At 33.9% G+C, this 26,179-nt stretch overlaps 2 protein-coding genes and 2 non-coding genes across 8 annotated transcripts; 3 read left to right on the plus strand and 1 right to left on the minus strand.

Annotated features, from left to right (window-relative positions):
* Positions 1-412: 412 nt before the first annotated feature.
* Positions 413-15,635, minus strand: LOC111043899. 4 transcript variants are annotated; one of them, XM_039437853.1, is made up of 8 exons: positions 15,277-15,633; positions 13,558-13,781; positions 9,826-9,900; positions 8,113-8,263; positions 6,031-6,162; positions 3,644-3,812; positions 3,286-3,379; positions 418-2,614 (listed from the first exon to the last, which is right to left on the minus strand). In XM_039437853.1, exons 4-8 carry the CDS (start codon positions 8,241-8,243, stop codon positions 495-497), a joined length of 2,646 nt encoding a protein of 881 aa, XP_039293787.1. In that variant the 5' UTR covers positions 8,244-8,263; positions 9,826-9,900; positions 13,558-13,781; positions 15,277-15,633; the 3' UTR covers positions 418-494. The 4 variants fall into 4 exon arrangements, with proteins under 4 accessions (XP_039293785.1, XP_039293787.1, XP_039293788.1 ...); XM_039437854.1 differs by lacking the exon at positions 6,031-6,162 and adding an exon at positions 4,981-5,112 and having other exon boundaries at positions 15,277-15,593; XM_039437851.1 differs by lacking the exon at positions 9,826-9,900 and having other exon boundaries at positions 413-2,614.
* LOC111046261 (40S ribosomal protein S4) lies at positions 15,636-25,959 on the plus strand. 2 transcript variants are annotated; one of them, XM_022331762.2, is made up of 6 exons: positions 15,636-15,924; positions 16,540-16,798; positions 18,675-18,772; positions 19,713-19,884; positions 24,737-24,866; positions 25,784-25,959. In XM_022331762.2, the coding sequence occupies exons 1-6, from the start codon at positions 15,922-15,924 to the stop codon at positions 25,911-25,913; spliced, it is 792 nt and encodes a 263-aa protein (XP_022187454.1). In that variant the 5' UTR covers positions 15,636-15,921; the 3' UTR covers positions 25,914-25,959. The 2 variants fall into 2 exon arrangements, with proteins under 2 accessions (XP_022187454.1, XP_039293793.1); XM_039437859.1 differs by having other exon boundaries at positions 15,918-16,082.
* LOC120353761 lies at positions 20,386-20,522 on the plus strand. The gene has a single exon (XR_005572577.1). It is a non-coding gene; the product is annotated as a small nucleolar RNA SNORA16B/SNORA16A family (small nucleolar RNA).
* On the plus strand, positions 22,334-22,471 carry LOC120353762. The gene has a single exon (XR_005572578.1). It is a non-coding gene; the product is annotated as a small nucleolar RNA SNORA16B/SNORA16A family (small nucleolar RNA).
* Positions 25,960-26,179: the final 220 nt, after the last annotated feature.

The raw sequence follows: 26,179 nt of genomic DNA on the forward strand, positions 1-26,179 counted from the left end.
CCAAAATCCAACGTCTCTTTGTAGAGTAATATTTATATATAAAAAAATGATACTAACTAAAGGAAGGAAGAAACTGTGCTCTACTGTATTTGCATGAAAAGTTTTGCTTGCTTGAAGCTCTGAAATGAGCCTATTTCTTTGCCGTAACTAAGTTAAGAAAATTAAATTTCAGTAAATTTTTAGTTTGAAATGAATGATAGATGAGTTTTGTAAATGCACATACTTTTTGTAGTATAATAGTTGTTCACTTATCATTAACAAGCTCCTATTGTTATTAAAATGATAATTATAAAAGTCAACGTATATATCACAATAAACGGTATGTGAGTAGCTAATTGGTGAGCAACAATTTCAACGAATATACTATTGAATGAATCAAAAGAAGTTATGATGGAGAATCAACACAAGAATACCCAATTTACAACAAACATATTTATTACCAACAAATAATTTCTTGAAAGCGATTTTGAATCCAATACTAAATTGATGAATTTTCATAATTTGGTGGCAGAGCAATAGTTAGCAGCAGGAAGCAAAGCTAATGATGTGAGAGGACCTGTTCCAAGTTTGTAGCAGCCTTTTTCCAGAACTTTCTTGAGCTGTTGCAGGGTTCTCAGGCAGACAGTGACACAACATGGCTCCTTAACCACACCGGGTGTCTCACTACATTTGCAACTGTCACCAGAAGTCAGGTCTACGATGTTATTGTTAGACTCTGGTCTTTGCAAAAACTTGTTATCCTCTAAACGTTCCATGGCGAAATCACTACATTCATTCGATTTCGAAAAACCGTTGAATGTATTCAGTAGCGTTTCATCATTGAAAACATTTCCAGATTTCAACAGCAGACTTGCAAGATCTGGAGATTCATCATCTTGTTGAGTTTCTTCAGTTAAATTCATTGCTGTGCTGAAATCATTCAACATATCACCCCTTACAGAAATGACATCCATTGCAGACCTCTCATAATCATTTGTACTCCTATCTGTCTTATTGGACTGATTTGTAAAGCAATTTGAAACTAAAATACTATTATCATCTTTTGCATGGGAAGATATAAAATCCTCGAGCTTCTTCAATGAAGCCGATTCTTCCAAATTCAACTGATTAGTCTCTTCAATCTGGTTAGTCAAGCATGATGAAAGCAATATGTTTGAGTCACTGGTTGTTTGAAAAGAGATAAAATGCTCAAGTTCTTTGAATGATGTTTGTTTCTCAGTACTCAAAGCATGTGCATCTAGTTGGTTTGTCAAACAAGTTGGAATCAACGACCTACCATTAATACTTGGATGAGCTGAATCGAAACTTTGATGATTAGATCCTTTTAATACATTGTTAAAGACATGAGCATCCCCTGATCGATTGTCTGTTGAGCAATTTGGAATCAATATATCATCAGAAGCATGCTGAGTTTGACATGGATTAAAACCTAATGATGTCTGATGCTTCTCCAAATCTTCCTCTAGTCTCTTACCATCTAAAAATGTATCTCCTATCCCAGTTTTTTGAAATTCGGTTGACGAAAATAGGTTGCTCCCAAAATCCACCTTTCCATCACCAATTGAAGACTCTTGAAAGACGTTTTCTTGACAAATATCGTTCAAATCGATGTTCCCAGTCTGCAACTCATTCCATTGGAGATCCAAAATTTCGAGTTGAGGACTTACAACACACTCAAGACCATTTCCTTCCGACCAATCGACATCACAAGGTCGAGATAGATCCATCAGGATTTCATCAGTATCGAATTGTTCAACAGATTCAAACGCATAATCAATTTTTCCAAGACTGGCATAGGAATAGTTTTGGTTCGAACTGCAGAAGCTATTTGCTGTTTCCATAGCTTCCATAGCTTTACAACCTTTTTCAACAGAAAATTGTTCATCTTTTTTGTCAGTAGACGACTTATTTTCTGAAACCACATTATCATTTTCTTCAAAAAGTACTCTGTGGATCAAATCATTGATGTCTTTTCTCTCAACACTATTTGCTTCAGTGTCTGTGACATTGTTGCAAAGTGCAGAAGGCAGAACAGAACTGAAACTATCAACAGTTGTGGTGCTGTCCACTTCATTACAATCTCCAATACTTATCTTATAATTGAAAGAGTTTTGGGAATTTGTAGCCGGGTTCGTTTCCTCATAATTCATCTGATCCAGAGAGATATCTTGTTTTATTTGCGTTGTGGTAGTAGATTGTGGCGAACTCAAAGAGTCCTTTCCATCTTGAGATTCTTCACTGTTGGGCAAAATATATTCAACCGGCGATGAATTCATGAAACAAAATGAAGTAATTCCAGAAAAGTTTTCCTCGCCTTCTTCTGTTACCATTGCTATAATAGGGGCACCCATGTTCGGCTGACTCATCTCTTTTGATGTCGAAATATAGACAGGTTCAAGTTCTTCTTGTTTTGTGGTGATATTTTGATTTGAAAGTTTTGAGGATATCGATGAGAGGAAATTGTCCGGGGACGAGAGTTCTTCTTCATTCGCTTCAGATTTTTGAGAGGCTTGTTCCAAGTCCATTGACGAATCGCCAGATCCTTCGACTTCTTGAGAAATAATGTAATCCTCATTGATGAAGTTTGACTCACCATTCTGTTGTAAAGGATTGCCTGTTAGAAACAATAAATATGTGAGAATCTACATAAACCTGATAACAGCTTTCATGGAATAATCAGTAATCCTGAATACAGCTTCCATGATAGATTTATTGCAGGAGTAGTTTATGACAACAATTTGAAAATCTAAATGCAATAAATTATAAGAAGACGGAAGTTAGGGAGTATCGAAGTGAGCTTGAGAGAGAATATTAAATGAAATAATTATTTTACCTATAGGTATATGCTGTTTATTTTAAAGGTTGATAATTTGACTATCATCTCTTACTTTTCAATCATCAATAGCGTTACATAATGAATGAGAGTTACCTCGATTGTGAGAATAGATCCGACTTCCAAGATTTCAAGTATTGCCAATACAACTACTCAGGACTCAGTAATTTTATAACAGCCTTCAAAATGAAGCGGGAACAGAAAGTTTTGATAAAGGTTTATTCAAGTTCATGAGTGATTGAAACTTCAAGTAAAAGTTCAGGATAAAAAGGTATGGATTGAACTTGTTAAGAGAACCACGTGGTCTCGTTTTCTTTTGAAACTTCAAGTAACCTAAACGATGTGTATAATGTTTCGATTTTGGTCAAAAACTTATTCGATTTGATTTCAAATAGTAACCAAATTAATCCAACTTATCCATAAAATTTTTGAAAGATGTTTTTCCAACTCACCAGATTCTGATGTACTCTTGTATTTAGACATTGTTTCCTCGTTTTCTGAAACATCATCTATGTCCGAATTATCGTCATAGAAAGCATCATCTTCCTGGAATAATAAACAATATTTAGTAACATAGCGTGAGTAAACCGGTATGAGATTTCGATTGATTTCTAATGCCAGCATTAAGTAAGTTCTGATACGATTCATCTTATTGGACTAATCTATGACCTATGATCGATTTTTTCTATTTGGATCTTTCTATGGATGATTCCTACACAACTACACAAGCTTTCCTACATATTTGGTCTCATATGCTATGAAGAGAGAAGATAGCAAGTACTATTGGTGATAATAAATCAGTCTACGAACCATGGATGAGTGATGCGTGAGTAGGTGATTGTCCATCATCTCTTTGGTGGTGAACGTTCTGCGGCAGCCATTTTGAGGGCAGCAAGGTCGTTGACCTGAATGGGTGCGGCGGTGTGTTTTCAGGTGATGACTGGCGGTGAATGCCTTGCCACATCCCGACTCTTTACACCTAAAAATTCAAGGTTCACATAAGAGATAAAGTTAGATATATTTTATTATTCAAGTTGAATTATAATAAAAATATTAAAGAGTGTTTCAAGTTGGAACAGGTATCTCCGCACCTAAAATTAAGAAGAAGACAAATATACTTCACTCTTCAATCACTCAATAAGAGGCAAGTCATCAAAGTCACAGAAGTTTTAATGGATTTACAAGTATAAACCGGAAAATTATTGAACGGTAAGAAATGAAACCCAATTTGGAATTACTATAAAATAATATTGTATTGAATCTATATGAATTAGAGTTTGAACAGATTCAATATTATCTGTCATCGAGGCAGAAGATTTGGATGTCTCAAGATTTGGATCTTGATACTGAATTATGCAGAGATGTTCGTGAAAATTAGGTATTAATACAGATTCGATAATGGAAAAAGTGAGATATAGCAACATAATAATGGAGCGGACATATTTTGGATGAGGATATTGATACAAAATTCAAGATAAACTTGGAACTGGACTCAAGAGAGAAAATAGCTTACTATTGGCAAGCAAACATCTTAAAGAGAGTCATAATTATTGATTATACATGTGTGGATTCACAACGATACTCAATGTTCATGTATTAAAAGTGAAAAATGTAACATTACCTATCGAGCTACCTTCGATGCATAGCGGAGCTTATTTGACGAGGCCGATAAATAAACTATTTGTGCGAATTGAATAAAACATTTGAACATCTTAAAGAATAATTGTTTATAAATTTTTTGGTGAATCGTATTTTCAGATTCATTTGAATCTCTGTTTGCTCAGAAATTTCCCCATATTCCCATGCTCTATTTCGTATTTCCCATGCTCTAGTCCTCTGGTTGAAAAGATGAATTAGAATTTTTATTTATTTATTCAATCATTTAGGATTATACAACTTACAGAAAAGTACCACAGTATTATAAGCCCAAAACGGTTCCAATTCTAATTTATATAACAGTCCAAATGTAGCTAGGTTATGTGTCACTCAACATTCATCAATTACACACTCAATTCACAATTCAAAACACACAAAAATCATTTTAAATTAAATTGATCAATCACAATTAATTAGAAAATTGCAAACTTTGAATTTGAGAGTTGAATTGGAATAGTGTGCATTGGAATAGCATGGTGAGCAGAGCTTACCGGTATGGTCTCTCTTGCGTATGCGTCCTAACATGTTTTTTGAGATCGCTGAGAGTTGTGAAGTATTTGTTGCAACCACTCTCCACACAGTTGAATGTGTCGCCGTTGTGAAGACGCTGGTGAGCTCTCAATCTACAAAAACCACAAAGCCAGTCAACAATAGTTTATGGAGACCATAGAAATAAAAAAACTGTCTTCTATCAATGAGACAAGCTAAGTAAATAAGTTGAAAAGTAGTACTTACTTAAGGAAATTGTCATATTGCCATATCTATTCAAATGAAAAATTTGAATAGGTTTAATCTAAAATGAAGATAGGAATTTGAACTGTAATCACCAATAGTTATTACCAGAATAAAAATATGAATAATTGAGAATAATTTAGCTAGTATTATGTGATACGCTATTAAACCAGAAAGCGTTTGTAATGTCGAGCATTGTCAACAGAAAGAGTTAGCTCTGGAAATTTTATGAATGCTTCAGTTAGAAAATCAGTTGGATAATTCAGACAAATTAATAGCGTTTCAGAGAGTTCTAATGTGAGAGCTTTCATATAAATATAATCATAACTTTAAGTAATGCTCTACAATAGTTATTTGTATATCTAGAGTGAAAAGTACGACTTTTTCTCCCTGTGGGAAAAAGTTTGAAGCCCGAGGCGAAGCCGAGGGCAACAATTTTCCTGAGGGAGAAAAAGTATTTTTCGCTCGTGATGTACACAACATTTTTCCTCCAGCTACATTTTTTATAGAAACTGCAAATAAAATCATTCTAATAACTTACGTATTGGCATAGATAAACAATAGCGTAAGTAGATATTCCATGGTACAAAGAGTGAAGACTTCAACGAGTGGTTGAAAACCTTCAATAGGGCAGCAAAAATAAATAAGTGGGATGAGGATGATAAAATCTTGTATTTACCCCTCTACCTCAAGAAAACAGCATTGGCAATTTTCGACATATTTTCGGATAAAAATGAAAACGCGACATTTCTTGATGCAGTAGGCCACTTATAGAGGCGCATTGGAATAGCATGGTGAGCAGAGCTTACCGGTATGGTCTCTCTTGCGTATGCGTCCTAACATGTTTTTTGAGATCGCTGAGAGTTGTGAAGTATTTGTTGCAACCACTCTCCACACAGTTGAATGTGTCGCCGTTATGAAGACGCTGGTGAGCTCTCAATCTACAAAAACCACAAAGCCAGTCAACAATAGTTTATGGAGACCATAGAAATAAAAAAACTGTCTTCTATCAATGAGACAAGCTAAGTAAATAAGTTGAAAAGTAGTACTTACTTAAGGAAATTGTCATATTGCCATATCTATTCAAATAAAAAATTTGAATAGGTTTAATCTAAAATGAAGATAGGAATTTGAACTTAACCAATAGTTATTACCAGAATAAAAATATGAATAATTGAGAATAATTTAGCTAGTATTATGTGATACGCTATTAAACCAGAAAGCGTTTGTAATGTCGAGCATTGTCAACAGAAAGAGTTAGCTCTGGAAATTTTATGAATGCTTCAGTTAGAAAATCAGTTGGATAATTCAGACAAATTAATAGCGTTTCAGAGAGTTCTAATGTGAGAGCTTTCATATAAATATAATCATAACTTTAAGTAATGCTCTACAATAGTTATTTGTATATCTAGAGTGAAAAGTACGACTTTTTCTCCCTGTGGGAAAAAGTTTGAAGCCCGAGGCGAAGCCGAGGGCAACAATTTTCCTGAGGGAGAAAAAGTATTTTTCGCTCGTGATGTACACAACATTTTTCCTCCAGCTACATTTTTTATAGAAACTGCAAATAAAATCATTCTAATAACTTACGTATTGGCATAGATAAACAATAGCGTAAGTAGATATTCCATGGTATAGAGAATTTATGTCGCAACTTTTACTGTTATCTCAAGCCGATTACTGTCGATTATTGTCAATTTTTACTGTTTTGTTGGGGTGAGAGTGTATGAACAGCACAATTTGAGAGACTACAAGCGTCACACAGCTGCATGGGAAAGAACTACGTGAACTATCGGCTTGGGATAACAATAAAAGTTGCGACATAAACGCCCTATACCATGGGATATCTACTTATGCTATCGTTTCTCTATGGTATTGGTGACAATGTTTCCTAACAACATAACCTAAAATCTAAAACTTAAAAACCGGTCGTCTGATTTGCACTGCCGATTGCGCTATCTATCGGCAAAAGTTGTAACAATTATATCAGCTGGGCAGCTACCAAAAATGGCTGACTCCAGATCACTCGGTTCAGATTTGAATTGCAGATCAAAAATATTTGTTGGCTGAATAGAATAAAATATTTTTTAAATTGTATAAATTTTTATCGTCTACTAATATTAAGAATATAATATCATACAAACATATAATTCATGAGTTGATCAAATTTCTGGTTGTGGTATTGAATTCAGTTGACTCAATGACAGACACCTCTATTATGCTTTCTCATCTGAGCTTAGACCTTCTAACCTATTACCATGTAAGTTTTTAAAATAGAGATGCTTCCCATGCTATTTAAATGGAGTCACTTTTCCTCCCTAGGGAGTTTTTCTGTTTTTTACTACCGAGAGCGAAAAAGTGACACTTTAGTATTATGTTTCAGGGAGTAAAGTTAGTACTTTAGACAGTAGGTGGAGGAAAAGTACATTTTTCCATGACTTTTGATATATGTTGCTTGAGATAATCTAATAATACGATTGACAAAAATATTTTTGCATGAGTTATACAAACTAGATATTACTAGTTATACAAATTGAGATATTTGTATGAGTTATACAAAATAGAGAGCAATTCAATACAAGTTGATAATTCAAATATTACGTTGTTTCCAATCCGATTTCCCAGCACTAAGGTTTCAACTTGGCATTAATATTCTTTCTCAACTCACAAGAAAAATCGGAGACTTTCTCACGAATGTACGATTTATATCACATGGATTCACTGAATGTAGTTAATCCAATGAATAAGGATTATAGATATAGTGAGCTTCCTATTTCCATTTATCACATTTGGGAACATTCTATTTTTGTTATGAGTGGTATCCCAGAAGAATAAATAATTTTTATCTGATACAATAAAAATGGAGAAAGAAGGATTAGTCTTGTTAAGGTTACCTGTACAGAGTATTGAAAGACTTTTCACAGCCATCATGATCGCAGTTGAACGGTTTCACTTTGGTGTGGACTCTCACGTGGATCTTGAGGCTGTACGAGGTGAGGAACGCCTTCCCACATGCTGGCTCCATACACTGGAATCGGTACTCGCCTGGGGGTAGAACATACACACAATTCAATAAGACAATTCAATTGGCCCAACATTTATTATGAAAACTATCACATAATTGGGCTCGAATAATATATCATTCTACTAGTTTTATTTATGAAAGACATTGATATTACGTGTAATAAAACTTTCTAATCTTTAAGATTAAGGGCTGGTTTCCGAGCTCGGGATTTGGCTAAGTTCTAGATTTTGAACAGCTGGAGTCAGAAAATTGGCTTTCCGAAACGGGGCGTCATAGTCATAGTCATTGTCATAGCCACGTTTGAATTAAATTTTGAAAAACTAGACAATTGAACACAAAATAAAATAAAGAGAAAATAGTGTGAAGTTTCAGCTATTTTGAACTATTTAGGAATGTTTAATATCGTCAAGGAAAAATGTTACCAATTATAGAAATGAGAAAATGAAAACTGTGAATACTGTGATAAAAACTGCGACTACGCCCCATTTTGGAAAGCTACTTTTCTGACTCAAGCTGTTTAAAGTCTAGGACTTAGCTAAATCCCGAGCTCGGAAACCAGCCCTTAATGATTAGTGTCGTTCGTTTGGTATTCTCTCCACCCGTTGACTGATTGAGGGAATCTCCGCTAATAATAAGTTATTATTATAAGTTTCAAAATTATTATAATTGAGTTATTATTAGTTCCAAAATCAATTCCTCGAATTTTGTAATCCACCTAAATCTGATAGTTCATTCATCCTGGTTGATCATACTTAACATCATCAACCAAGCAGCTTAGGGATTATGGAGGCATAACTCAAAGTAAAAAAATATCATTGAAGGATTCATGACAAACTGCGCCCTTTCCATATTAGATAAGTTACCAGTTCTTCAATGTTTCACAGCTAAGTTTCAGATTATACTATGAAATCTTTATCTGAACAAATTCAATAAAAATATTGGAATCTACGAACAAGAGTTGGAAAAGTATAAGCATTAATATATTATGTTCAATTTTTTCAACTGTAAAAAAACCAGTCATCATCAAACATTATCTAATTGGAGTAGTCCTCCTCCTATTTGAACTAGGTACTTCTATTTTGGTACTTGACTTTCATAAGAGATGCGATTTCAATGCCTTATGGAAGAGTCCTTTAATTAGTTTAGCTAAATTAAATTTCTGGTTCCGTATCTTACATACGGTTTACAGAATTTATCACAACAGAAAACAGTTCAAATACAGTTTCATGATTAAATAGATCCAACCAGTAAAGTATATTGAAGTTCAAACACCTACAAAGTAAATAAATATTGTATCAGCTCACAGATTCAATCATCGTAAAAATGCCCAGGAATTGTAACATATTATTCGTGCTTTCTTAAAAAAATTCTTGTTCAACACTAGTTTAAGGAGAGGTAGAAGAGTACAACAGAAAAGCTGGTTCATATTTTAGAAGATTTATGTGAAAACCAATTAAAAATCATTGTTAATGAAGCAAAGAAAATCTCAAATATTATGATAACTGTTAATTACTAGACTAAGACTGTTGGCCAATGTCTCAATTACATTCAGACAAAATAAATATAATGTAAGCATAATTACCATGTTAGATTGGCGAAAGCTCTCCTGGTGGTAAAACACACAATCAGCCACATTTCTGAGTTCGCCTGGACACAACTATCAAGACACAGTTTTAGTAATCACAACACAATAGCAAAAGCCAAATTGTCAAATAACAGTACAAAAAGCTCAATTCTTATTTCTATGCGAAGAGATAGTTTATTATTTTTTAGAAATAAGCTGCAATATAGCACCTACATTCTATATTCATTCGAAGAATCCAAGTATTGATAAGGGAATTATGAGCGGTACAGTGAGATCAAAATATTCTACCAATATTATCTAATAAGACTTGAAAATAAAGATGATTCCCTATGATTTCTCAATATTTTTTGTTATGTTGCTGTTGTATGATTTGTCAGTAGGCCTACTGTAATTGAAGGCTATTGCTATCATTGTAATTTTACATGGCTCGTAAATTTCTCAAGTCATGTAACAATCGATAGGATTGAGGGGCGATTACAGCAATTTTAGCTGACTATAATTTATCATTTTGGTTTTAAACATCAATAAAATAAGCTGTGCTACTGTATTTGATGAAAATAGAAATTCTTAAAGGACATTTTTTTATTTGAATTATACAGTATTTTAATTTGAAGTATGCCTAACATTCCTTATTGGGTTGCATCCGATTGGAGTGCAACGGATTTATCGAAATTTCATGAAAATTCCGAGAATACTGCAGGTGGTGAATGGTGCTTTTTTATGATTTTCTCGTTAGTACTGGTTCAATAACGAAGATATTGGAAGTTGAAAAGTTATGAAAATCAGGTCACTAAAGCTCAAAATATAAGTGAAAATGTTCAGTTCTCAGCATTTAAACAGATAAACTCCAAATGAAGTTATATTGATTAGATTTAGAAAACTAATACATTTTTATCTTTCAACCCTCCAACATTTTCTGATTTATGAATAAGTAACATAATTATACCGGGTCCGGCATAAAAACCTGAGGATTTTTGAGGGATAATAATCAAAGTATGTTCCGTACAATTAAAACATGTAATATATCAAATTAAAGATAAAATTTTGCAATTTACAGTGAATTACATAGATCACTCACAAAGTTTTTCTATTTGAAGATTATGTTATCCAAATTTTTTTCGTTACTTTTCACGCACTCACTTAAGCTAATTCTAAATTTTGGCATTGCTCACTCAATCATCACTTGTGGAATTACTTTAATTTCTCGTTGAATGACTTCCTCTAGTTTTGTGGATTATTGGCTGCCCAATAACGGTAATTTTGTTTATTCACAAATCCCAACAAATGAAAATGTGCCTCGTCACTTGAAAGAATAATGTCATCCTGGTGGACATATCCGAGAATGATCTAGTAAGCGGCTTTGCGATGTGCCCAATCATTTGCATTGAGTTGTTGCACTAACATTATCTTATACGGATGGAATTTTAGGTCGGAATGAAGAATTCGTCGTACACTTCGATTAGAAATGGCTAGCGCAACAGCATGTTTCGCTGCTGAACGTCATGGAGACCGTGTAACAGCTACTCTTACCGTGTTAGTCCGTTTTCGTCAAATCGGGTTTGTTTATAAAGCAGACGACGTGTTCCTAAAATTCTTTACCCACAAAAGTTCGTATTCCTACTGGGAACAGGCGCGTGTCGAATAAAAATTGAAATGTCTGCGAAATAAACGCTGTGTTAAAATAACTGAGCTTCTTTTAAAATAAGCTTCAATCACAAACGCTCGATGTTCACTCGACCACGACATACTGGCTACTGAAATGGCATGAATAGACCTGTGAGTATGCTTCGAGAGGTTGTTGATGCCATTGCAGTTCCTCTCTCTGCATCTGTCAATGAGTGCTTGAGGTCTGGAAATTTTCCTGATTTCTTGAAAACATAAGGAACTGTCCCAGTCTTCAAGAAGGGTGATCGTGAGAACCTTCGTAGTTTCAGGTCAATCTCCATCACTCCTGTCAAGGTTTGGCAAGGTGATTGAGGCAGTGATAAAGCCTCAGCTGGGGGCTTTTTTCGAGGAGAATGGCCTGTTCTCCAACATGCAGTTTGGCTTCCGAGTTGGGAGATCAACAGTGGGTGCAGTCGACCATGTAGCTGAGCGGATTGATGCTGCCTTCGAGGAAGGTGAGTCTCTTGTTCTGGCTCTGTGTGATCTGAGCCGAGCTTTCGACTGTGTGGACCATCACATTCTACTCAGAAAACTCAGTTTCTACGGTCTAAGGGACTCGGTCCTTTCCATCTTGGGCTCATACCTTTCTGGAAGGACTCAGCTTGTCTCCCTCAGTGGTGCAAACTCCCAGACCCTTCCGGTGGCTTTTGGTGTTGCTCAGGGATTGGTGCTGGGGCCTACACTGTTTCTTGTCATGATAAACAACCTCGACGACAATGGTTCTTCTCTGATGTTTGCGGATGATGCATCGCTGCTGTCATCGGGTGCTGAGCTTGAGCGGATTTTGGAGGCGTCTACGGAGCATCTTCGATCTGCCACTTCATGGTTCCTCGCTAACGATTCCAGCTGAATGAGGACAAGACCCAAAGGATAATCTGCAGCTTATCACGAGAACTGCGTAACCCTCAAAATCCAGTTAAGCTGCTGGGTTTTGTCTTGGATTGCAAACTCAGCTGGAACAGTCATTTACAGCAGGTAACCAGCCGACTCTCCTGCATTTGCTTCCTGATGCTCAAGATGAGGGGCCTGGTGACGGAGAGTAATGATGTATCACGCTCTCTTCCATTGCCACATCACTTATGGATTGCTCCTGTGGGGTCATTCGACAGGGGCTGCTGGTGTCCTGAGGCTGCTAAAGAGGGCTTTTAGAATTATAACAGGCAGCGACCATCTTGCCCACTGTAAGCCCATCTTTGCTCGCCTTGGTGTACTGACTGTCTTCAGCCATTACATCCTCCTGTGCTTGGTGTATGTCAAGAAGATACAGCATACTCTAGCTGCCCGTAGTGACATCCTCCGCCACAACACCAGGCGCAGTGAGCTGTTGGATATCCCCAGGAGACGCCTCCACCGATCACTGGCCAGTTACAGGATTTCAGACCTGAAATTCTACAACAGGCTGCCTAATAGTGTGAAGCAATTGGATGAGGCCGCCTTCAGGAGAACCGTCTGGAAGCTACTGTGTGACAAAGCATATAACGAATTTGGTTTAGCGTAAACGAATTTATGGGTGATAATTTGAATTTTTATTGAGAGCGCGAGCACTGGATCACTGCCATCTGAACTATTACAGTTTTTTTGAATGTGTTTTGATTTTTTGACGCCATCGATCCCACAATTGTGGGTAATGGATGAAGCTGGAGTTATTAAAGGTATTAGAGTGGTGTCAACACAACAAATACTACAAAATCGTCAGATTAATATGCCGGTCCCTGTATAAAAATATATGTACCCAGGGTACAATATTAACTTTATTCTTCAAATGTTGGTTGCCGCAAACAAGTAGCTTTAGCCTACTACTTACTTTAATAAGTAAATAAATCGAGCCACTTGGAGGAGCTCGATCAACTTATACAGAAATTATTAAAACACGTTTGTTTTAATTGAGTGGTGCTTTAGAATTGAAGTAGATATTTTTAATCAATCTGTAGTTTCAATTAAATTTAATTTGAATTTGCATAAAAGTAGAATTGACAAAAAAGTAGCGTTACTCAATATGGAGAGCTCACATTAGAATCATTTGTTAATAAGCATAATTTGCATTTAAAGTAACAATAAAAATACCTTTGTGTGTTTTCATGTGTGTTCTCAAATTTCCGACTGTACTGTAGGTTCTTGGACAGCCATCATAGTCACATTTATAACGTTTGACTTGGGTAAGCTGAGTGGCTGGGTCTGTGCTTTCTATTGTGATGGTGGCATGGGACGGGAGCTCAAGCAAATCTCCATCCTCACCGACCTCAATTCGCATATGAATTTCATCATTGCTGATTGTGTGATGAATGTATCTGTTATTGAAAGAGATTCAACTTATTGATACTGTATATAAATATGACAAATACAGTTTATATTTATTGAATGAAAAAGACTAAGGAATTGTCAAAAAACACAGATTTATTGAAACTTAGAAAGATCGGTTTCGGTTATTACACCATCATCAATCTCTGATAAACTAAAACTAAATACAAGTGCAGCAGAATTTATACTAGTAGGCGAGTTAGTACTGCTATTGGTCAAGGGCATGAACGCCTGACATTGGCCCAGCTAGACAGTCTCCTCCCACTCAACGGCGGCTTAAGCAACAGACTCGTCATGAAAACAAAATTTAGTTTCGGTGCAAAATAAGAACCAAGTAAAAAAGTGTAAAAGATAATAAAGCAAATATGTAATGGAAAAAACCAATGACTAATGTATGCTTACAATGTTATGATAAAACTAAATTCTTAGTGTTGGTTGAATATAATTTGTAATATTGGTTGAAATGAATCTGGACATTTAAACTATACTGGGATTTTTCTTAATTACTCTTGTTATTTCTAAAGCCTCTAGAATATTCAAAGATCTGCCTTTGTTAGTAACATGCAGAAACTCAACATTCTCCTGAACTGTGAACTTGTGATTATATTTGTTATCAAGTTTGTGAGAAATAGGATGACAAGAATGAAGAGGAATATTAACATCAATATAGGTTGGTTTTCTGAAAATAGAAAACTTGTGAAAACCAGTGCTATGATCTATTCTTAAATCTAGAAAATTCAATACACAAGCTGCCATTTTGTTACAACGTTGATTGGGAGGAGACTGTCTAGCTGGGCCAATGGCAGACGTTCATGCCCTTGACCAATAGCAGTACTCGCCTACTAGTATGAATTCTGCTGCTCTTGTATTTAGTTTTAGTTTATCAGAGATTGACAATAGTGTAATAACCAAAACCGGTCTTTCTAAGTATCAATAAAGCTGTGGTTTTTTTGACAATTTCTTAGTCTTTTTCATTCAATATGAATAATTACCTCAATATCAACTTCTCAACTTTAGAAACAGTGACAGTTTATATTGTAACAAATTATGGTATATACAAATTAAGTTGAGTTGTTGAGGCAAAAGTTCACTATGATAAAAGAATTAGATGCCAATAAAGTTAGGTTTTAGAGAGATACCGTGATATTTATTATGGTAATTGCATATTCTATTGCTTGAATTTACTAAAACGATACTTCTAAAGGTTATATTAAGCTTTACATTTTTAATTGAGGTAATGCATTAGGTATCTCATGTTTTTCAAAAAGTATTACAAGTTCTAGAGTGGCTTAAACCTTTGTAACAATTTCCTTATTTATAATAAGTTAAAGAAAAGCTGCAGTTTTCCGTATATGAATATATGAGCTATATTATTAAAACTTTGCTGTAGAAATTGCTAATGTATTGTTTGTATACTACAGATAAACAGTACGGTATACTTGAGTTGATAGTAATATTGGTATTTGTGTAAATGATTTGACTTACCCTTTATTGGCATTATTAGGATCAATTTTTGCAACGTAGGTTGTTGTAGCTTGAGGAGTATTTTCATTAGAAATTTTGGAAGTGTAAACAGGGCAGTCATCAAAAGAGTTTTCGAAAAATAATTCATCAAAACAATTATCCACGTGAACGGCGACTTCTTCTGGACTAATATTACTTATTGCTGATACTTTTAAGTTTTGGTCGTTAATACATGTATCATTTAGTAGATTCTGATTCATTTCACAAACGTAATAGATGATTTTAAGTTAACATGAAAAATAATTGAGTCACTCAAATCTTCTTAAAAATTGAAATTTGATACCAGCTAGATTCAATATAGCAGACGGCAAATAGAGTAACAAAACAGCTGTGAATCATAACTTCTTCAAAGCTACAGCTGATGGAGAATATGTATCAAAATAAATTACTCTCAAAATACATATTCGAAAATCTAAAACTTTAAAGAACTTATTATAGAGAATTCATTGAATCTGATATTTTCCAATATTATAATTTTAAATCGGATGATGCTCATAGAAAATATTGTTGGTTGGTATCATTGTTAGAAACGGATGTTTCGCGTCCATTTTCCTACTCCATTGTGTGTGTGCCTGCCCAGTGTCTTTTTCCGGTTAATTCCCAGGCATGGTAAGTTGTAAATTCTTCATTACTATTTTATCCTACTCCAATACAATAATCCTTTTATATTTCGCAAATTATTCTCAACATAATAGTTTTTCTCGACCTTACCAATCTCATAATTTTTAAAAATTACAAGGATCTAAACAACTTGATGTTGTAATCTGGTATAATACTTGAGCCAAATTGAAAATCTCTCTTGCTGATGTTAGATTATTTATTTTGCTTTATGAAGAATCTCTATTATATTTATCAAAAGTATAATTTAATCTTATTTCATCAATATTCTATTTGCAATATTTCTCTGAATTAAAAGTTGAAATTCACACTTTTTCGAAATAGGCTATTTCATAACCTATAATAACTTTGGTCAACCACGTATTGTGTACTCCAAACTGCAAGTACTTTAGTTTGCAATTTATTATAATATTATGTTGACCATGCTCTTTTAACTGATATTTAATCTATTGTGTTGGTTCATATTTTCCATTAGTTTCTGTTGCTTACCATCCAGCCAAAATAAGTTTTGGTCAACAATAAAATCTAACAATAAGTTATTTCTTTTTATGAAGTATGCTGTTACAAAAATATGTTGTTATAAAAATATTATTTATATATTTACAGGCTCGTGGACCTAAGAAGCATTTGAAGCGTCTCGCAGCGCCGAAATCATGGATGTTGGACAAATTGGGTGGTGTGTATGCACCCCGACCCAGCACAGGTCCACACAAGCTGCGAGAATCTCTCCCACTTGTCATATTTTTGCGTAATCGGCTCAAGTACGCTTTAACTAACTGTGAAGTGAAGAAAATTGTGATGCAGCGTCTCATCAAGGTTGACGGCAAAGTGAGGACTGACCCCAACTATCCTGCAGGTTTTATGGGTAAGTTTTTGAATTATTCTCAAGCATTAAATAAATAAATTTCATAAGTTTGAAATTGTTTGAATTTTTTAACACCTAAGACCTACTTCAGCACAAATTTTCTCCATTTTTTACTTGTGACTCATTTTAACTAAGCCTATTACAAAATAAATTTGAACAAATCCTACTTGAATAGCACCACATTTTAATTTCTATAAGATTGGTTATTTGTTGATATAGTCATATTACTTTTTCGAAACCACTTGGTTTGTAATCTTATAGCTTACTCAGTTATGAAATACATTTTCATTACTACACAGGGGTCAAATAGTATCTAATTATTGTCAGTGAACATAAGGAGAAAAAAACCTAAAAAAGTATGAATCTTATTCTGTATTGTATTCTAATGTTTTGTCAAAAGATAGTTTGGTATGAGTAGCCCGTATGCAAACTGTCAGTCCGTCTCAGACCGCCCTAGCATCTTCAGGTGTTGTAGCGCATATCCCATTGTATTAATAAGCAAGCTATAAACTGTTCACCCAAAAATTGATGTACTTGATCACATTTGAGTTGTGGTAGAGTGTCATTATTTACCTCAAGGCACCGAGATACGGAGGGACTGCTACGTTCAAAACCGTAGCAGTGTCAGTTTTTTTGCTGCACAAAACTATTGAATGGGGTGTTGTCAGCGAATGAGTCACCTATGCATTCCAAAACTTTCTTCCAATCATTCCACTGATTTTCAGTATCAACCGAGCAATTTTCTAGTCTTTATGTGTCATTTAGTTGCGACAGTACATAAGTAGTGCATAATGATAAAGGAAAGAGACTGCCAACGAACCAATAACACAGAATTGTTGGCTTTGCTTCGTGTGCCTTCTTGGGCTACAAAAAGTTAATCATGCAAATGTTCATAGGCGTAAAATAATCCAATGAGATTATGGAATTGATATGTTTTGACAGTAAACAGAGTACATAAAACATGAAAAATAGGATGTTGAAAAAATTACAACACGCTACTGCTTGTGTGATATATATGTGTGATTGAGAAGATATATATGTCTATCCAAAGTATGAATTGTCATAATATGATAATGCCTATGTATTATCATCTACAGAATGATCGAAAAGTCGCGCACATCAATAAGCACACCATAAGATAATGAAGTAGTAAAATAAAATCTGCAAACTTTATTTATTATTTGTACATGCATACACAAATTACTTACATTTTCACAACAAATACTCAGAATGGATGACTTTTTCAATAATGCATTGAACTCATTCTATCATGTTTGATGACACTTTTTTTTACACGTTGATTTCTGTTATCTTCATCTTTACTAGTTCATCCAGTATGTATGGCCTCTTTTTATACTCTTCCCTTGAGAAATTGCACAGTTAGTGGGTTTATTTACCCTACATTAACGCCACTTTGAAGGTAAAACTCATTGTTCTTGAGAAAATTATTTGATTACAAAGAAGTTGACTCAGTAACACCACTACAGACTTGATTTGGCTAGTATCCAGTTCAATGATCTCTAAATTTATTGATGGTACCAGATGTGATGACATTGGAGGAAAAACTAGGCTGAGCCTGTACTATTTCTCTCCAAAAATTTGATAGAATGTTAATGTTTTCCAAAAGTTAAGGTTATGTAATCACACACTGTTTTGTCACTTGATTTTCGGTCCAGGAATAATTATTTGAAAATTTGGAATTTTAAAGGTTGACGTAATTCTCTAAATAAATCACAGAATGTATCACAATAATTCAAAAACCTAAGAAATATTGCACTTATTAAAAATTTGAATACAAAATCACGAACCTATTCACTATTAGTAATCATTATTAAACAGTATAGCCTATACTGATAACTATTTTTCTAATTCACAGACGTTGTTCAAATCGAAAAGACAAACGAGTTCTTCCGTTTGATCTATGATGTTAAGGGACGTTTCACCATCCACAGGATCACAGCTGAAGAAGCTAAGGTAAGTCAAGTACTCTTAATGTAACTTGTAGAAGTCTTACGATTGTTTTTTTGCTGAAAGTGATGCTTATTATAATATCAAGGACTATGCGCGTGTAATGGGATGAAATATAAATTGTAATTACGTAGAAGTTGGGTTCCAAGCTATATTAAAACTCTTAAGTAAGTAATGTTTAGCGGACTTAGCTGAAATCTCAAGTAATCACTCGTTTAAAGGTGCGTACAGACTTCGCTCTGCTCCGCAAACGAACGTTACACTAGCAGATTGCAAGATGATTGCAGCACAACGCGAACAGAGCGCAAGCTTAACAAGTTCCTAGGGCAAACTAACCAATAGTTGCGCATGCGTGGTTAACGTTTTTGTTTGATCAGCTACGATCTCTGTGTTAGCATATAAAATTAAGAATTAATTATTGAATTATCAAAATTAAAGAGAATAAAATTATAAAAAACATTTCTAATATGTACTAGCATAATTATTAGAATGTAGAAGAAAGAAGCCGAACTCCCAACATGCCTTTCGCCTTTCAAAATATTGACAGGCAAAACCTTTTTTGTAATAGAACATAAGCGTAAATGCAATAAACATAACATGTATTGCCGATTTATTAAATAAACATAACTTAATGTATTATTAGGCTACCCACCATGGTCAGAATATTTTATATTTTATTTAGTTTTGTCACCTGATCAGCTGGATTGAACATTTCACAAAAGCTTAGGTTGTCAACAATACGACAAGCGCACGATCATCTTGAGAACCCTTGCGTAACATTTCGCGTAACGTTCATGATCGGACCATGTTCGGAGCGCGTATGTACGCACCTTAATGAAAAAAGCAGGCGTATGTTTCTCAACCTTACAATTTATTAAATGCATAACTAAATTAATTTCTCGAATAATATGCAAGTTTTGATCTCATTTATTGGTTTTTCTTTTAGTACAAGCTGTGCAAAGTGAAGAGGGTTCAGACAGGACCCAAGGGCATTCCATTTTTGACCACTCACGATGGACGCACCATCAGGTATCCAGACCCCTTGGTAAAAGTCAATGACACCATCCAATTGGACATTGCCACATCCAAAATCATGGACTTCATCAGATTCGACTCTGGTAAGATTTCTCTTCCGTTAATTTTTTGTGTAGTTCGTTCCATTCTATCAATTTATCGTTCCTTTCAGTTTTAATTACAAAATTAGTTAGGCTCACTTGAAATGCTTCTTAACTTTGAATGCTTCGTAAACAAAGAATCTGTTACAGACTCTTTAAACATTTGGTAATACAGCTAGGTCATTTATCTTCTGAAGAAATAATGTATCCATTTAATTCTTGCTTGCTACTGTGGAATGTTTTATTGATTGAGATTAAATTGATTGTTTGGCAAAGTTTGGTATTCCTTAATCTTCCAGTGATGAAAGAAATATTCAGGCATAATCCACTGAATTAATCATTGATTACATCCTTACTCAGCTGATGGAAGATTTGGAATTAACAGCTTGTAAATTAATTTTCCTTTCATAACTTACGGCATCGAATTGATTGTTTTTGTGGTATGATATTTTCGATTATTTCTAGACTAAATTTTATGAGAATAATTTACATACAGTACTTGTTTTGTGCCCTCATCGAAGCTGATGCTATTTTTCTCAATAGAATCAGTCAAAAGTGGGGCGAAATAAAATTCACTCGACGGTCGCAATGTTCAGTTAGTAATGCTGTTGAACACTGCAATTCCATGAGTGAAGACAAGAAGTACATTGTTTGACAGTTACCGTACAAAATATTATCAAGGTGAATTAATTTGAACCTTGCACAATATAGTTTCTGGAATACAAATATCAATACTGGTATTGTTGGTCTCTTGCCTAGTTCTCCAGTTGACTGATTATAGGCCTATTCTTGAAAATTCGTGAGAAAAGTACTTCCAGGCTTATCCTTTTATTTTCTCCCAAATTATTTCAATGATTTGTGAAATTTTTACAAATTGAATGAATATGAACTAGCCTTTCTCCGGTTTAATGCTGGTTTACAAACTTTTTACGTAATTCGGTCTTTTATTTATTGTTTTGACACCTATTGATCTCATTTGTTAATTTGTGGATACTCAATTTTTTGCACAGATCACTTTTTGGGGATAATATCGCTCAATTATTGATATTCGAAGTCCTATTCTCTTGATTGTGTATCTGACTTGATTCAATTTGAAAACGTTGCGTAATATTTATGTGGCCAGTTTGTGTATGATTAGGATGAATAATAAATTATTATCTTATTTATAAAATTAGCCTAAATTAATGTCCAGTATTAGCCATTCATAATAACTTCCACCGTTGGAACATTTTTTTAATACTTCTGATAACAGTTACCTACTTCAGTTTTGTTTCTATCAACAAACTAAAAATATGATATTAGGCTTATTATCTTGATTTATAATTTAATAGAAACACAAAAGTTATCGAGTACTATTTTCTATTTTATCAAATTACAACTAGTTTCAACTTATTAATTATTCGTATGGCTTTTATAGACAGAGAGGTCCGTTTGGATGTTCTGCCATGCCGTTTTACCTAATGTCATTCAAATTAATAGGCTATGTATTCGGTTCTTCATGTTTTCTCACTAAAAACTATTAAAACTTATTACAGCCATTATCATTATCGGCTTTATTGGTGGTATAATATAAAATATAATTTAAGAATTTGAAAACTTTGAAGATACAGCTTTCACTTGCAAGTTGAAAGTTGAATAGGCCCTTGATCGAAGCTGATTTTACGTTTATCAGTAGTATCAGTCAAAAACGGGCGATATAAAATTTAATTCGACGGTCGCATTGTTCTGATGGCTAAGCCTGTGGGACAAAGCAATTCCATGAATTAAGACATTATTGTTTTACTGAAATTGACATCTCGATCTTATCTGCGGTTTTTCTAAAGATTCACTCTAATAATATCTTATATTCACTCTAATATCTTTATATTCCTCATTATAGTAATTCCTATTTTATTGCAAATTTGATACTTGAATAATTTACTATCAGATCTTCCAATGATGATATAATATTTCAGGCATAATCCACTGAACCTTCTTGATTAAATTACGAACATCTGATGGAAGATTTGATGAAATTGATTTGGCTATCTTGAAATGAAGATCTGTTAACTTACATAATGTTTGTCGTAATTCAAATTCATGAAAGATCATTTCACAATCTTTGGAAATTCAAATATCTAATTCTTTGTATTTTATCTTTTCATTTATGATCTGAATTATGATATTTTGGGCAGTGATTACATCCTAAACTTGTATGATGCATTACTCAATAAGAGTGATCAGTAGGTCTATAGTTTTTTATATTGAGATGAAGATCCATTCCATAATTTTCAACTTGCAGGGCTACGTGATAGTTTTCTTAATCACTATTAATATTTTTAAGCATTAATCCTATTCTCATTTATATATTTTTTATAAATCTTGATGAAAGATTTGATTATTAATTAGGCTTTGTTTAGTTTTAGATTAAAAAGAAAATTGTTCTCATCTATAATTTTTCCTTTCTCCTGCTTTGTGCCCTCATCGAAGCTGATCCCACTTTTCTCAGTAGCATCAGTCAAAAGTGGGGCGAAATCAAATTTTACTCGACGGTCGCAATGTTTAGTTGGTAAAACTGTTGAACACTGCAATTCCATGAGTAAGGACAATAATTATTTTCAATTCTAACAAATCTATGAATAACACAAGTGCTCACATTTCAAAAAGTGTCGAAGAAAATGAGGAAAAACCAGAAATCATCTAAATTTACTAGTGCCATCCGCATAAAAAGTGACAAGCATTTAAAGCAGCATGTTGAATTTAATCTTCCAATGTGTGTTTTTCTGTAATTGCTCCAAATGTAGTGATTCAAATTGTCAATTTTGTATTTCTGTTTGATGGAGTAAGAAAAGCCTGAATAAATTTGAATTAAAATTACCCTTAACGCTATTTAGGATTGTAAAAAATTCGTGTTCGATCCTCTAGGTTGGCTAATTTCAGGCCTAGGTTGAGTTATTTAATCATTTTAGGTAATAATTGGCCTACATCAACTTCCAACATTTGCCTGTTGTGAATATTTATAGTTCATGACTACTTCCTTCGTTGGAAACAGTTCAATAATTTATTGTCATTAATAAAACTATTTTTGGTGGAATGGAGAGAGTCCTGGATCAAGAGTCCTCTTCACCACTCAGCCTCACCTTAATACTCAATCGCTAGAAATGATCAATCTGAATGACTTTACAGTTTACTATAAAAGACAAAGGAGTCTTTTTCTGTAATTAATTATTTAAGTAATGAAATATTTCATATTCGTTTTTGTAAATATCCTCTTGTTATTGAATAATGCAAATAAAATACAATACTGTTTTATGCAAATAATTTGATTCTCTGTTTTATTATTGGCCAATTTCAGGCCTAGGATGAGTTCTTATCAGTCTAGGTAATAATTGGCCCATATCAATTTCCAACACATTGCCTTGTTGTAAATACCGATTATTCACAACTACTTCCTACGTTGGAAACATTTTAATTTTCTGTTGTGCATCTATTGAGGTTTTAAAAAACTTGAAAAGTAAAAATTGAAAAGATTTCTCACGATATTTGAACCCTCTACTTTGTTAGTCTTTATCAACTGTTCGATCGATCATCTTGAGATGGAAGATCAGTTTCAATATTTGATTAGATGAATTATGTAACAATTTGATCTGTAAAATTTAAAACATAAGTTACTTATTTGAGTGGTATTTATTTTGTTCTGATTGTTTAAAATTTCAATTTTTCGAGCAAAATATGGCCAATTTCAGGCCTTGGATAAGTTATTTATTATTGTTCGAGGTAATAATTGGCCAACATTAATCTCCTATCCATTTGCCGTGTTGTGAATTTTATTTCTTCACAACTACTTCCTTGATTGGATACACCTCATACATTCTTCTTTGAAATAAATTAACCGTAAATGTTGAATCTGATATAATTGACTTGCGTATAGCTCTAATACGTAAATTAGCATAAAATTTCAGTTTCATCCATTATCAGATTTGGCCAATTTCAGGCCTAAAATGAGTTATTGTCATTTTAGGTAATAATTGGCCGACATCAACTTCCATCTTATTTGCCGTGTTGTGAATATTTCGTGTTCATGACTACTTCCTTTGTTGGATACAATAATTGCTCCAATTTCTTTCGAGACTTATTCTCTTACTTCATTCATCTCACTCTCTCCTAATCATTATTATTTCAATAAGATTTTTCAAGTGATTTCATATTTGATTAAAAGATTAAATAGGCTAATATGTAGGTACGAGATTATTTTAGTAAGTGTTAAGTTATATTTTCAAATTCAATAATTCTTGTGGCCGATTATTTTGGGGTCGAGGATTGTTAATTGATTCTCGATTTATATAATTTGCCAAAAATAAATTCCAACTTTGCCCAGTTACATGGCGTCAATGCTTGTAACTGCTTCCTTTGATTGGATACATTACTTGAAAATATTATTTGAAAAATGCATTCATATGTTGAATATACACTGTCAAATCCTTACTTTCATCCACCACTTTTATTTGTAAAAAATTGGGAGAAGACAGTTTTGGGCTATACCTGTTGTCTTTTCCCATTTATATTATATCTATTATCATTATGATTTGTAATTGTCAATGAAATAAATTGAAACTAGCAATTGGAAATATCGGTAAATGTTTTTATAGCCTAGTCTATATTATAATAATATTCAAACACAAATATTTAAAATTCTGGAAAGCCATGGTTCATCTCGAAATAGAACTTTCATATTATGATGATTTAATATTCAGGCATAATCCAATGAAGATACATGATTATGAAAATATTATTCTGATTGATTGTGTGTGTGTGTGCGCTTTGCCAGATTTATGTTGCTGTCACTACTAATGCATTGTTGTTTGTTTGCATTCAGGTAACCTGTGTATGATCACTGGAGGTCGTAACTTGGGTCGTGTGGGCACTGTCGTGAACAGGGAGCGACACCCGGGGTCTTTCGACATCGTGCACATCAAGGACGTGTTGGGACACACTTTTGCCACTAGGTCGGTACTCTCATTTAAAGTGCATGAAATTTGACATAATAAAATCTACTGGACACTCAGTGACCGAGCGATTCGCTGGGGATCAGTATTTATTGCACTCATTATACTAGATTTACTTTGTACAGCAGCCCGGACACCCTTGGGACAACAAGTGTCTCACTTGTATCCCGCTTCTCACATTGAAACCTCTGATCTCTGGTATATCAGCTTGGTGTCGTAGGATAGGCCTAGATCGTAATATCGAGTACCTAGGATAATGCTCGACAATCTATTCATGTTGGTCGCAGTATTCTATTAGAATCATTCAATCTCCTAATAAATGCTTTATCAATGTCTGGTGTTTTTGTAATACGTACATTAATTTAGGATCAATTATTTACGAAATCAATGTTGGACTGATCATGTAACCTTGCCATCCTAGTAGGCTATTTGTTTGCAAATTGTTGATAATTATTATGGTGCCTGTTTCGTGTACAAATTGTTTCGAAGTTTTGAGATATTTTATTCGTAGGAACAGGAACTTTAAACTTAGATCAGCAGTCATTTTACGAGGAAAATTTTTACTAGTGTGTAACGATATTCTGTTTATTTTCTTAACTTCTTGGCCAATTTCAGGCCTAGGATTTTTTATTAGAGATTCTAGGTAATAATTGGCAAACATTAAACTCCTGCTTTTGACGATCTGTGAAATATTCTATTTTACATATTCTTCATTAGCGGGATACATCATTTCTATTTTTTGTTTTCCCATAGGATTCATATTTTTCTTTTAAATACTTTTCAAGCTATTTTTTGCTTTCTACTGAATTCAGATTTTTCTATTGTGAAATCATGTGTAGTTTCTGTGAATTTATAGTGTTTTTGTTTTGTGTTGGATGAAATTATGTCTTCTAATGATTGTGTTTATGTAATTGCAGGTTGAACAACGTTTTCATCATCGGCAAGGGTAGTAAAGCATACGTGTCTCTGCCCAAGGGCAAGGGTGTGAAGCTCAGTATTGCCGAAGAGAGAGACAAGAGGTTGGCCGCCAAGGCTTCTTCTGGTTGAAGTGTTTTTTAAAAAAAATGTAAAAATATAAGTTGTTTTCAACCGAGTCGATGTTTCCAGTATCATTTCTCTCCTATTCATGTAGTTTTTTATATGGACAATAAATAATGGTTTTAGTTGAATCTTGGATAGGCAAGCCGCTAACGGTGAAACATGCTCGCACACATGTACATCATGCATGTTTTGTTATTTATTTCATGTTATAAAACAAATACATTTCAAATAAAAATAATTTAGATCCTCTAAAATATTATAGTCCGGTTAAT

The sequence above is a fragment of the Nilaparvata lugens genome, chromosome 11, assembly GCF_014356525.2.
Source record: "Nilaparvata lugens isolate BPH chromosome 11, ASM1435652v1, whole genome shotgun sequence".
Taxonomy (NCBI): domain Eukaryota; kingdom Metazoa; phylum Arthropoda; class Insecta; order Hemiptera; family Delphacidae; genus Nilaparvata; species Nilaparvata lugens.